At 46.9% G+C, this 12,621-nt stretch overlaps 1 protein-coding gene across 1 annotated transcript in view; it reads left to right on the top strand.

Annotated features, from left to right (window-relative positions):
* The first annotated feature begins 2,041 nt into the window (after positions 1 to 2,041).
* Positions 2,042 to 12,621, top strand: part of hmcn2 (hemicentin 2) — a 45,863-nt gene continuing 35,283 nt past the window's right edge. Inside the window, exons 1-13 of the mRNA XM_027273359.1 lie at positions 2,042 to 2,308; positions 4,036 to 4,106; positions 4,709 to 4,867; positions 5,353 to 5,475; positions 9,264 to 9,435; positions 9,535 to 9,641; positions 9,722 to 9,842; positions 9,938 to 10,201; positions 10,317 to 10,461; positions 10,916 to 11,037; positions 11,255 to 11,527; positions 11,976 to 12,117; positions 12,435 to 12,562. Coding sequence (XP_027129160.1) covers positions 2,050 to 2,308; positions 4,036 to 4,106; positions 4,709 to 4,867; positions 5,353 to 5,475; positions 9,264 to 9,435; positions 9,535 to 9,641; positions 9,722 to 9,842; positions 9,938 to 10,201; positions 10,317 to 10,461; positions 10,916 to 11,037; positions 11,255 to 11,527; positions 11,976 to 12,117; positions 12,435 to 12,562 — 2,086 coding nt within the window. The 5' untranslated portion in view covers positions 2,042 to 2,049. The remainder of the gene's footprint in view (positions 2,309 to 4,035; positions 4,107 to 4,708; positions 4,868 to 5,352; positions 5,476 to 9,263; positions 9,436 to 9,534; positions 9,642 to 9,721; positions 9,843 to 9,937; positions 10,202 to 10,316; positions 10,462 to 10,915; positions 11,038 to 11,254; positions 11,528 to 11,975; positions 12,118 to 12,434; positions 12,563 to 12,621) is intronic.

The following is a 12,621-nucleotide window of genomic DNA, read 5'->3' as shown; positions in this document are numbered from 1 at the left end:
GCGTTTATGGGGATTTGACTCATAAGTATGGAATGAAGTTTTATTTTTTATCGAAAAGGTGTTCAAATGTATTGCACTGTATTACCGTGGGATTGATTTCTTTTGTCTCACACTTCCTTTCTCCTTCAGAGAGCAGGCTTTTTATTTAAAGAAGAGTGTTAAAGGGAGCCTATAGATTATTTTACTATGTTTGCAGTCTGTGCATTCTTTTGTGTGTTTCCACTTCCCCGTGAGCACGAGCGCCCAGTGTCTGCACGGCCACATCCTGACCGAGGCGCACCCGGCGACACTGCTCACATCTCATGAATTGAGGCTCATTATGTCTTTTGAGAGCATCGTGCTCCACCCTCGGCGCATACACAAAGCAAACCCCCGGTCATTGAGAGGCACAAACAGACATCAATTCTGGTTGTAAAAGCTTTTTGCGAGCTCTTGTGTGGTTGCAATTGTCCACTTTGTATTTGTCCTGTGCGAGCTAGAGCATGTGATGATGATGCCTTTTTCTTTTCTTCCCTTCTTCTTCTTCCTCTTCTTCATCCTTGGACATTTTAGTTCCAGCATTAAGAAGTTTTTATCAGCTTCACTGATTTTATGTCTCATGCAAATGATGATTTACTAAATGATAAATGTCATTTACCTGTTGATTAACAGTATAAGAGCACAGAATAAAATGCATTTACGTGGCTAACATTCCTATCACTGGATTCTTAGTGTTTTTCTGTTTGAAATGAATGTTTGATTTATTTCATCTGACATTTTTCTGGAGCCTCCTCATCACTCATGAGTCTCATCCAGACTAAAGACTCCACACACACCCGAAAAACATTAGCAGACCAGTATTGCACACTGAGCTGCTTCACTAATAAGGGATAATGTCTCATGCTTACTCCCTCTACGCTTTAAGCCTGCTGTATGCTTGTATAACGAACAATGAACTGCATAAAGGTGTGAAGTCTTGGCATTGATTGGTGGGCTAATGAGGTGGCTCAGTGGCTTTTGTGCTGCTGCTGCTGCTGCAGCTCACTGGGCCTGCGCAGACCTGCTTTCACCTCATCAAGGACACGTGATGATGAAGAAGAAGAGGAGGTCTGGAGGGTCCAGACTTTTCCCTGGGCGCATCCTCGATTCATTTTAAAGCAAAAGTTCTCCTCATCTCAAAAAAATGTATTCTGGGTTCACTTAGTTTGGAAGAATTATTTAGATCCATAAGATCAGGCCTGACTTTCTCTTGAGGTCTCAGATAAGAGGCTGTGTGTCATAGCTCGACATGAAGCGTGTGAGAATAATGTTTAATAATCAATAACATGTCTCTGAATCCAGATCAGCCACACGGTGAAAAGAAACAGACACATTTCTGTGTGTGGCGCGTCAAACCATTCCATCCATTCATATGCCAGGGGGATGTTTCTCAGGGTGGGCTATGTATAAATTTAGATTGGTGTCAGCTGAATATAAACGATGGCTATTTATAAAAACGAGGCTGTTACTGAGACAATGTTCTCGGCATGTCCAGAACACAGACTCCAGACTCCGCTGGTAATGTGCGTAAAGCTGTTTGAAAAGCGCGTCTCCAGGGGCCCGACGGAGATTACGAAGAAAATCGAATTAAAGGTGGAGGTGGAGGTGGTGGTGGTGGGGAAGGGAGGGTGGATAGGGTTAAAGCAAGCAAGTCACAGTGGGGTCGAGACACACACTCACTCTCTCACAGAAAAATCAGGTTGGGTCTCGGGAACCTTTTAATACCCATCTCCGCCCCCGTTTGAAGCGTCAGAGCACCACCAGCTCTCCAGGGGCTCTCCAACGCAGAGCCAGTCCACACACGCTCCTCCAAACTTTACGCACGGATGTTACTCCTGTGGAAGTATTTGACTCTGGACTCTTGATGCGTTTCAGCTGAGCCGTATTGTTCCAGAGATCTTTTTTTTTCTTCTTCTTCTGTCGATTGGAAGCAGTGCCAGACTTTGAAATCTAAACTTTTTAAAAACTTTCACTTTTTTTTGTGAATGTGATTTGCCTCATTCCAGCAGACAGATGCAGTAAATCTAAAAGATGAGCGGTGTTTTATTAAAGTTCTTAGCTTTGGCGCTCTGTATCAGCGCGCACAGGCTCTTGGCAGTCCCCCGGACTGAGGAGGATGATGGATCCGGTGACAGCGCCTCGACCCTGGCCTTTGTGTTCGATGTTACCGGCTCCATGTACGACGATCTGAAACAGGTGATAGAGGGAGCCTCGCGGATCCTGGAGAAGACCCTCAACCGGAGAACCAGACCCATCAAAAACTTTGTCCTGGTACCCTTCCATGACCCAGGTACTTTTCTATCCAAACACAATACAAACTTTTTTTTATGAATGTGTTAGTCCTGAATTCTTAATATATTTGTGAATTGATGCTTTTAATTAGGAGATTTATTGCAGAATTAAACAAATCAGCCCACACTGTCAGATTGTCTTTCACGGTCCAGACAGCACAGCAGACTGTAATCTGCTTTTTGGAAACATTTCTAACATCACTGCAGGTTTTTATTTGATTTGAGTTTTCAGTAGCTCTGATTCAGTAAATTGAAGTTTCCCTTGGAAACAAAGTGCAGCACATCTCAGGACCTGTAGCTCAGCAGCTGTTTCAGCCAGTACAAAGTGCTCTTACATGGAGCAGCACAACTGAACTCAGAGTGACACATCAAGCAGGAATATCTGAGCTCTTTGGAGCAAGGGCGTCTGCGGGACAGGTAAGACTCTTCAACACCCCCACCGACCGGCATCTGTCCTGCTGTATGGGAAAAAAAGCTGCAGCTTGAAAATAAGAGTGCTCTAATGGGGGGAGGGTGTTTGAGCACTGATGAGAAGCATATGCTGTCTGCTTGTGTGTAATTACCCCAATCACCCCCCCCATCCACTCCCACCAGCACCACTATTACCCCTCCCTCTCCTGCATCCAAAGCCGGAAAACCCTTTTAGCCCCCCGGTTTAGCCAGCCAGTGTTGGGTGGAGAGAGGGGGTGGTGGAGGAGCTGGACTAAAACACCACACATTTTGTCTGTGTTTAATGTGCCCTGCCCCTGGGGGGACCTTGTAAACTTCCAGGATTGCAAAAAGGAGCCGTGGTGGCTGACAAAGAGGCGTGACGGTTGCTGTCAGTGTTTTACAGTCACTCATGAGGAGGAGACGAGGACTTGAAAGCCTCCTCTGTCGGAGGAAAAAAAAAAAAGAGAGAGAGAGAGAAATGTCATCAGCTTAACACATGTCTGCAAGTTCTGTATCATCAGTCTCACACTGACGCTTCAAAATGGTATTTGACAGTCGGAATAACAAGCACGGGGCTCCACCCTACCTGATGAGGGTCTTTTCTGTAGTAATTATAATGAAAGGCTTGTGTTTATGGACAACAGTGTTCCATAGCAGAAACAGTGCGTTCTCTGTGTATTGGTTAATGTTTACGGTTCCATCGATTGACCCCAGAAGGCGTCCAAGTAAGCGTCAGGCCCTGACAGGCTCTTATCCATCATGTTGGGGGTCTGCTGCTGCTGCTGCTGCTTGAGTCACCGTCATAGAAAATGCTGACTACAGCCGAAGAACAAGATTATTCTGTCGTCACCCGAACTTTGGACAGATTGTAGTGATTTGTGTAAAAGAAAACCAGAGGCTTGTAACTCCAGTCAGTGCACCAACCAGCCCGAGCTGTGTGTGTGTGTGTGTGTATGCATGTGATTGATATTCATGTCTTGCACAAAAGCTACAGGGCATCACTCTGGTCCTGATAAATTAAACTGTGGCTTAGCAGGAATTCTGATGCTGCAGATGCCTTTTCTCTGTTTACAGATGCTGAACTGCTGAGAGGGAACAACTAAATCCTTTGTTCAGATATAGCTGCTTTTTGTTGACTTTGAAGAAAAGTCCAGACAAGCTACACCTAAGCCACCTCATTGTCAGGCACACGCTGTTGTGTTTCAAAAAAACAGAACACCTCTTATTGAATCCACCTGATTTTTGTTCTTTTTTAATTGTCTCTGTTTGATGATCTACGTCTCCAAACTCGCAGATATCGGCCCTGTGTCCATTACCACCGACCCAAGGAAGTTCCAGCAGGATCTCCAAGAGCTGTTTGTCCAGGTGGGAAGCAGATCACATTGAAATGATTATTGTACATGGACAAGCGAACGCTGTGCTGTTCCACACTGCTCCGAGCTATCGCTGTGCAGACTGCCATCGCTCTAACTTGCTCTGACTTTTACCAAGCAGCAGCTACTGTGGCCACAGTGATGTAACGGAGGTATAACGTCATGTAATTGTCACACAATTCAAGGAGAATCATTAAGTTGCCAATCTGACTCGGAGATATCACACTAGGCAAAGTAAGGCTGTAGTGCTTCCATCAGTCCTTAAAAGTGTGCTATGTCCTGCTAGTTCTTATTCTAAAAAGTCTCAGTGTTGTAACAGTAATTAACCTTGATCCATGTTTCAAACTGATTCAGACTTTGATTGAATTTGGCCTGGAAAGTCCTTGAATTTATTGTTTCAGAGAGTACGAGAACCCTGGAGTATTGAGTTGAGCAATGGTTGCTTTAGTATTATGTTTTAAATATTTCTCTGCACCCATGTCCCTGACACAGCTGACTTATAACAGCTGTCCAAGTACAAAATCAAGATAAAATCAGATATTCAGAGTTTATTTCTTCCAGGTGTGTTTGATCACGTGTGATTCTGTCTCCCAGGGTGGAGGCGACTGCCCCGAGATGAGTATCGGAGCCATAAAGAAAGCCTTGGAGGTTTCCCTGCCTGGATCCTTCATCTACGTCTTCACTGACGCCAGAGCCAAAGACTACCGGCTGAAAAGAGACGTGCTGCAGCTGGTGCAGCTCCGCCAATCACAGGTACAGACTGAGAAACTGTACAGATCTGTGAGAACGCCGGAGACATACTGCACGAGTAAATGTCAAACATTAGGGGCATGGCACATTTCTGGAGGTTCCCTGGTACAAAAACATGTTTCATTATCCTTGTTCAACCCTCCTGTAATGTTTTAACGCTGTTTATGTGACTTTAGCGGCGGAACGGTCACATTCCAAGCTTTAAATACCTGCCTCACACAGTTTTGAGTATATTTGCATTTATTACATGCTGTAACAAAAGGAATACAGTGGCATGCGGTGACGGATCTACATTTCAATGAAATTCCCCCGATGCTCGGCGGAGCTGTGGGGGAAAGTTTCTTCAAAAGTTATTCAGTGTCAGCGTCTGCTCGGAGCATGACAATGAGCATTAGCGTCAGTTTGCAGCCAACTGTAAGCGAGCCCGTAGAAAGCAAACACCGAACAGTAGTAATCCTCTTAACTCTCCTGCCCCCTTCGTTTCCCAGGTGGTATTTGTGCTGACCGGGGACTGCGGGGACCGCTCTCAGCCTGGCTACAGGGCGTATGAGGAGATTGCCGCCACCTCCTCCGGACAGATTTTTCACCTGGACAAGCAGCAGGTCAACGAGGTGAGAGCACTGCAATGACCAAACCTTTGTTAAACACAAGCACTCATGATAAAGCGGGAGCACCAGAGAAAAAAAAACCCAGCGTGACCCACTGATGTAATAAAAGCGATTTGATTTAAAGGAACCAAATGGTTCCAAAGCTGATATTAAACTTCCTGGTCATATGATACGGGTGAGTGACTCTATTATATCGGAAGCAGCATGTAACAGAAGCCGTGTCTGAGAAGCCAAAGACAGCAGGGCTCACTTCCCATGCAGACGTAAAAGAAGCCAGAGTTTCCTCTGGAAGAGACACTGGTATCCTGCATGTCAGCACAGGAGATGACTGGGCAAGTGCTGAGCTGGAGCCAAACAGCTTCGCACACTGGTGGCCCACTGAACCTCTGAACTCTGACGTGTTTGTGTGTGTGCGGGTCTGTTTCCTGTCATGTCATGCTCGCATGTAGCTAAACATGTGAGTGTGTGTGTGTGGTGCCTAGGTTCATTATCACTCCATAATCCCGCCAGCTGTTTAAGGAGTGTTTGAAAGTCATTTTTGTGTCATATTGTTCAGGGAATAAGAGACTTAATTAACTCGGGGCCCTCACACCTCAGCTCCACATGCCCGTGCGCTGAAGCAGTGAAGTGTTTTGACAAATTCTTGGTGTACTGTTACACGTAAACATGTGCATACTTTCTTGGATTCGCATTGAATTACTATATGTCAGTCCTTTTTTTAGACCTGTGTGATTATAGCTCTTGGGTGGCATGCTTTTTCACAAAATTAATGCAAATCCTTTAATCCTTAAAAACCTCAGAAGTACTCCAAATCTAAGCAAAATATTCTCCCTTAATAGCAGTTTAATAAAGTGCGTCCAAATCAAATATACAAAATCTTTTTGTGCTCTCTGGGGGGAGAGCGGAGAGAAAACAGACTGCTTATTTTACTCTGTAATCCCAGGATATGATCTGTCATGGCTCCCCTCCTTCCAACGCAGCTGCCCGGTGGACTTGGCTCCAAGTCCTCGCACAACAGCTCATTGTCAGCTCCCCCCTTGTATCGCAATCTTCACACACTTTAAATGTGACTGGTTATGATCAACAAATGGATAAGTTAACAAGAGCGTGGACAAGAAAGCCCCCGCTAATGTGCTGTCAAACTTGGACGCTGATCTGTGCTCCTCGTGGTAAACGATGCCATCTTTTAGTCATCGGCAGCCCGAAGCGCTGATCGAAAAATGAGGCCTGTGGTGCTTAAGCTTCCAGATAAAGTCCACTGTGATGAAAGATATCGTGAAGATGCAGTTCTGCTGCCTAGGATATGTTTAAATATGCAAATGTGCATTATCTCATAAAATATGCACTAATCCGCAGACGTTTTCTAGATCATAGATGCAAATATTGGATAAACTCGGGTTCAACATTTTTGTTGCATTGTGTCAACATATTAGAGTCAAAGGTTTTTTGCATATCTCTTTTTTATCACTCCATAAATCAGAAAATACTGTCAACAACCATAAAAAATCCAGCTTCGCCATGTTTTAGTCATAAAACGTTGTATAAATCAGGCTGTGAATGATATATGAACTCTGTTAAACCCTTCAGAATATAAATAAAGGAATGGACGTGTAAGGTTAGGGCAAGTTGTACGTAAGAGCTACTGAAGTGGAGATTTCTGACTCATACCCATTTGGAGAAAACAGCCATTAAAGATCCTGAAAGAAGACACAAGTCTTTTTGTTTTGGCCTGTAGCGTCCCGCCTCATGTGAAGAGTCATTTCTAACACTGCCCTTATGGTTTCCTCATTACATGGATGCAGCAGCAAGTTAAAGAGCTGGTAATGACATTTTATCCTCATCTTCCTGAGTGCACCAAACAAAGGCACCAACTATGTCGTAGATGCCGCTCTCTCTCCGAAACAGGCCTCTAGTGACAGGTGTGCCAAAGAAAAAGGACGCATGGGGTCCATCTGGGACGATTCGCTCTAATAACCTTGATTTGTAGCGGGATATCGTCCCCGGCAAATGTCGGCAATTGTAGTTTTTAAACCTGAGTAAGGACTAAGCTGACCCCGGCTCGATGGGAGGTCTGGAGTCAAGCTGTTTTGCTTAACCACAGCGCAGCTACGTAGTTCTCCTGCAGGTAATTCACCTGAGCAAGTGAGGAGAAGGCAGCAGCAGCAGCATCACTCCTCAGCCTCAGCTAACTCTTCCATTCTGGCCCATCTGTCATGCTTCTATGAATAGCAGAGAGGGGGGGGGGTCCTTCCTGTAACAGCCCTGCAAGCAACTCAAATGAGACACGCCGGATGAGGTTTCACAGGACTTAAGATCCTCTGCATTCCCAGTGGTTGAGACAAGGGAGTGGCCGCAGAACTCAGCATGCTCCCTCCAGACCTACCCTGGTCCGGACAGTAAGCCGCCCCCCCCTCTCTGTGCTCAACTTCCTTTTATCTGAGGTCCGAGGGGCAGAGTAATGCCCGCTCCTCTCTGCACTCTTGCATAAGAAATAGACTCTATCCTGGGGCAGATGTAGGTCACTTCTTAGCAGTTTCCTGCTCTGCTGGTGATGGCTGCACATGTGGCAGACATTACAGCTGTTTCCAGTTGTAAAACGAGCGAGGGGAACCAGCTGCTGTCAGCGCCCGGTGGACCTGATAGACAAAAAAAAAAGCGGAGGCCTGATAATTAAATTATCAAAGGCTTTCCTTGTTTTGTTTTTGCTCGTTTTGGTAAATGTCTTAAAATGTGTTGCCGTTGGCGCCGTGTCCCAGAGCCCGCTGGAAGAAATGTCTTCATTTTTGTTGCGTTGCAGACGCAGCACGACCAATAATGCCTCTCTGTATGAGGTCAAAACAAATACTAGACAGCAGTTGCTTGTTAAGCTTTTGGAAGATGGAAGAGTTTGGGGCCCGCTGTGGCCAGTGAAATGAGACTCTGTGAAACATCAGCAGGCTCTTCTGCTTCTGTTTTCATTTTCGAGAAAACAAGCGGAAAACTGCGTCCTGACTTAAAACCGTGATAATGATTATACCTCCAAGGTCAAGCACCTGTCGAAACTTGAAATCCAACACTGTCGTATATTTCTGCGGAGGAACATTATCATCTAAGCGGTGATTGTTTTTCCCATTAAATGTAATCAAACTGTCAACCGTTATGTCAGACTTTGGGTAATCTTTGCTCTGAGTGGTGGAATGACTCATTTAAGAAGAAGTGAGCCTCTTGCAATCCTAATGTGGTACCGTCTGACCTCATCTGGCTTCTGAAGCTTAACCGATTCAACAGAAAAATGGGAAACCAAGCCCAGCTGTCTCCGTCCATAAATGATCCTGCTTGACAGTCAGTTTGATACTGTGGAATATACAGTTTAAATTTATTTCTAAAACAAAAGGAACCCCCCTTCCCTCCCTTTGACGTCTTACCCCCGCCGCATCCACATAAACCACTGCTTTCTATTCTGAGGAACAAGCCTCATGATTCATGAAAGCTGTAGCAGCAGGAGGGGGACCACTGCATGACAGACTTCCACTGCGAGAGACACTCTTCTGGGAATCCGTGCTTGAGAGTGCAGAAAACTGTATGTTATCAGTTTGACAGTCGAGTCGTTTCACTTTTCCTTTGTTTAGGCAAAATCCCTCGGAGGGATACTTTAGCAATGAAAGAATAGTCCGGCGACAAAGAGCAGCCTGCTGCTCGGGGAGAGGAAGGGTTTGATGGAGGGGGGGGCCTTTTTGAAAGGTCCCAGCATCACCCGTCGACGAGTATGTCTCCGTTACAGTCCGGTGATGGTGTTTTTGTCCCCCTGCCAGGTTTTAAAGTGGGTAGAAGAGACAGTCCAGGCCATGAAGGTCCACCTGCTATCCTCCAACCATGACAGCGCCCAGGAGAATAAGTGGGAAGTGCCCTTTGACCCCAGCCTGCGAGAGGTCACCGTGTCGCTCAGTGGACCAGCACCGCAAATCGAGCTCAGCGACCCTCTCGGTAGACACATTACCATACATCACACTCTCATCTTTCCTGCCATGTTAAATAATTCAGACATATTTTGAATTGAAGTCACTCGCCTTCTTCTTTTCTCAGGTCGTGTAGTTGGAGAAGCGCAGGGCCTTAAAGAGCTCCTAAATATTCCCAACTCTGCTCGGGTTGTCAATCTGAAGTTTCCCAGACCTGGGGCTTGGAAACTGAAGGTACTGCCCCGGTGAATGATCCAAAAATATGTTGACTTGAGCATTTCTGACAATTGAATACTACTGCTTTCCATCAAAAGGTGAGCTGCAGTGGGCGCCATACTCTGAGAGTCACAGGAGTCAGCAATCTCGACTTCCGGGCTGGATTTTCCAGCGTACCTGTCTTTGAGTTCAACCACACCAGAGAGAGACCGATAAAAGGTGCCGGACATGTTTCCGTTAGCTTCTTGAGTTCTTATTTGACCGACACCACGTTGCAGGAGATGATCTGATGACGATCTTTCTTTGTCTCTCAGGACTTCCAGCCCATGTTTTGCTGAAATGCGCGGGCCTGAAGCCTCCGGGTCAGCTGAGCCACGCTGAGCTCATGTCAGGCTCAGGCCGCTCCTTACGTACAATCCCCGTGCCTCTGCCCTCCGACCTCGGCCAACAAGGACTGTGGAGTCTCCCGGAGTTCCGCACCCCCTCCCAGAGCTTCTTCATCAAGGTGACGGGCAAAGACGAGGAGGGCTACCGCTTCCAGAGGCTGTCCAGTGTATCCTACACCAACATCGTTCCAGGCAAGACAACCCCCTTCCTGTGGACACCTCACCTCACCAGAGCCACTCCACAGTGTCTCTCACACCTCATCAATCTCTCTCCTGACCTCTAACCTTTGTTTCCTTCCTCCTGTAGATCCCCCAGTTGTTAGCATGCCTGATGTAGTGAAGGGCCTCTACATGCAGCCCGCTGTGATTGGCTGCTCGGTGCAGAGCGACATTCCCTACAGGCTGCGATTTACCAGGAATGGGATTACACTGGGAGACGAGAAGTTCTTTCAGTGAGTCCTTCCGTCTCTTTGCTCAGCGCTCTGTCACATTTGGCTTTGCCTTCCCACAGATGCTGCAGCTTCATTCGCCCATTAGCTGCCGTAAAAAACGCTAATTAGGTCACTCACTGCTCTTACCAGTGAGCTCGCCTGCAAAGCATTAGTGCTTCTCGCGTTTTATTGGCTCATCTGTCAGGAAACTGGTATACACAGTCGATTTTGTGAACATTACATTATCCGATTGTGTCATCTTGAGAAATTAACAAAGCGCCTTTTCTTTTGCTCGGAGTTCAACGCTCTGCTTTGAATTACATTCATGAAGCTGAGCTGACTTGTGGTGAAAACTATTCCCACTGTGTGTGTGTGTGTGTGTGTGCCAGAGACACTAATTGAATGTGCTGTAAAATAGGATCTTGTTGCTATTGTCATGCTCCAGCCAACGAACCAAGCGTGTCTTTTGTCTCAGGAATTCTGCCATAGCATCATGGGAGATTGCCCGTGCATCAGCTGAGGATGAAGGCCTGTACGAGTGCGTGGCGCAGAGCAGCGCCGGACAGGGACGCGCCTTAACACAGTTGACTGTTAGAGGTATGTCACACACACTTTGTTTTTCCTGCATGCATCACAGTCACAGTGAGGCTTTGATATAAGTTCCAGACTTTTATTTTAATCTCCAGATTCATGAATCAACACGATACAGAGCATGCCAGGACAAACATTTGGATTAGAATAAACTATTTCTGCTCTGTTTGTTCACCGCTGATAACAGCACTCTGATGTTTTGCTTGTGTTGCCACTAAAACAGAGCCTTCTCCGGTCCTGAGGCCAGCCGTGAATGTGAGTTCCCCCGCGGGAGGCGTGGCCGTGCTGTCCTGCCAGGTGGAAGGCTCCATGCGCCACAACCTGACGTGGCACCGAGCGGGTCGCGCCATCCGGGCACGAGCCGGGAGGGTGAAGCTGCTGCCCGACTCGTCCCTGCAGATCAGCGGGGTGCAGACTCAGGACGCCGGGGAGTACCGCTGCGTGGCCGCCAACGACCACGGAGACGCCAGAATCACCGTGTGGCTTCTCGTCCCAGGTACGGTAGCACGATACCCTGCAGGTCATCTGCTTAAACACTTAAACACACCGGGGCCTCACGGCTCCTCTCTGGCCCCCGTCATCTGTTTTCCATTATTGGCTCAGCCTCCTCGCAGTCCAGATTGAGCCACTTCCTTGTCAGAAAATGTTTCTCATCTGGCAGAATGGATGCCTGTTGAGAAGTGCGGCTTCTAGCGTGGGCATTCGTTCAAGATGCTTGTAATGAATTTTCAAAAACAGACAAATAAATGTGAAACGCTTTCCTCGCTGCAATCCTGCAGTCATGAAGTCAGACGGATGGATGGATTGCTGGTAATCGTTACCCACATTACGAGGATTTTGCTGTTGTTAAACTTGTGATTGGGAAGTTGTAAATGACATCATGCGGCTCTGACAAAGCCCTGAGTCATCATCATCATCAGCATTCTGTTTGACTCCCTTTGCAGAGCCTCCTTCTGTGGTAGTCCGGCCCCAGAGCCAGGCTTTCTCCCGAGGGGCCGAGATTCGCCTCGTCTGCTCGGCGTCCGGCTCCCCCCCTCCCCAGCTCTTCTGGAGCCATGGAAACATGTTCCTCACTAATCGGCCGAGGTAAGGGGAACTCTCAGCCCACTCAACACCTCTGGCACAGTGGACTTCGTGAGTCGTTACGTTCCACTTTAACGACATGCACGATTGCCACATCTTGTTTGCATCATCGCTAGATTTACATCTTCTGATGTGAAATCTCGCTTTCCGAAACCACAAGCGCTTCGTGCGTCTGTGCAAAATACATATTCGAAGAAAAATGTGTCTCGTGATACTCAAGGATCTCAGGAAGGTTTGAGAGATGAATCGCTTGTTTTTCCATCTGCGCATGTAATCACAAAGAGAACGACAAACATGAATTGTGTCGATTTGGTCGGCAGGTTGAGTCTGCACCAAAACGGAGTTCTGACCATAAGAGGGGCTCTCCCGGAGGATGCTGGGAACTACACATGTTTGGCAACCAATGATGCAGGGACGGCCTCCCAGTCTGTGTCGCTTACTTTTGCAGGTGAGTCAAGATATCGCCACAGACGTGAGGTTGATGTTGCCAATGTGAAGACATGCTCT

This window comes from Larimichthys crocea, chromosome III (assembly GCF_000972845.2).
Source record: "Larimichthys crocea isolate SSNF chromosome III, L_crocea_2.0, whole genome shotgun sequence".
NCBI classification, from domain to species: Eukaryota; Metazoa; Chordata; class Actinopteri; family Sciaenidae; genus Larimichthys; species Larimichthys crocea.
The sequence above is the reverse complement of the archived record's forward strand: the minus strand, read 5'-3'. Positions and strand labels throughout refer to the sequence as shown.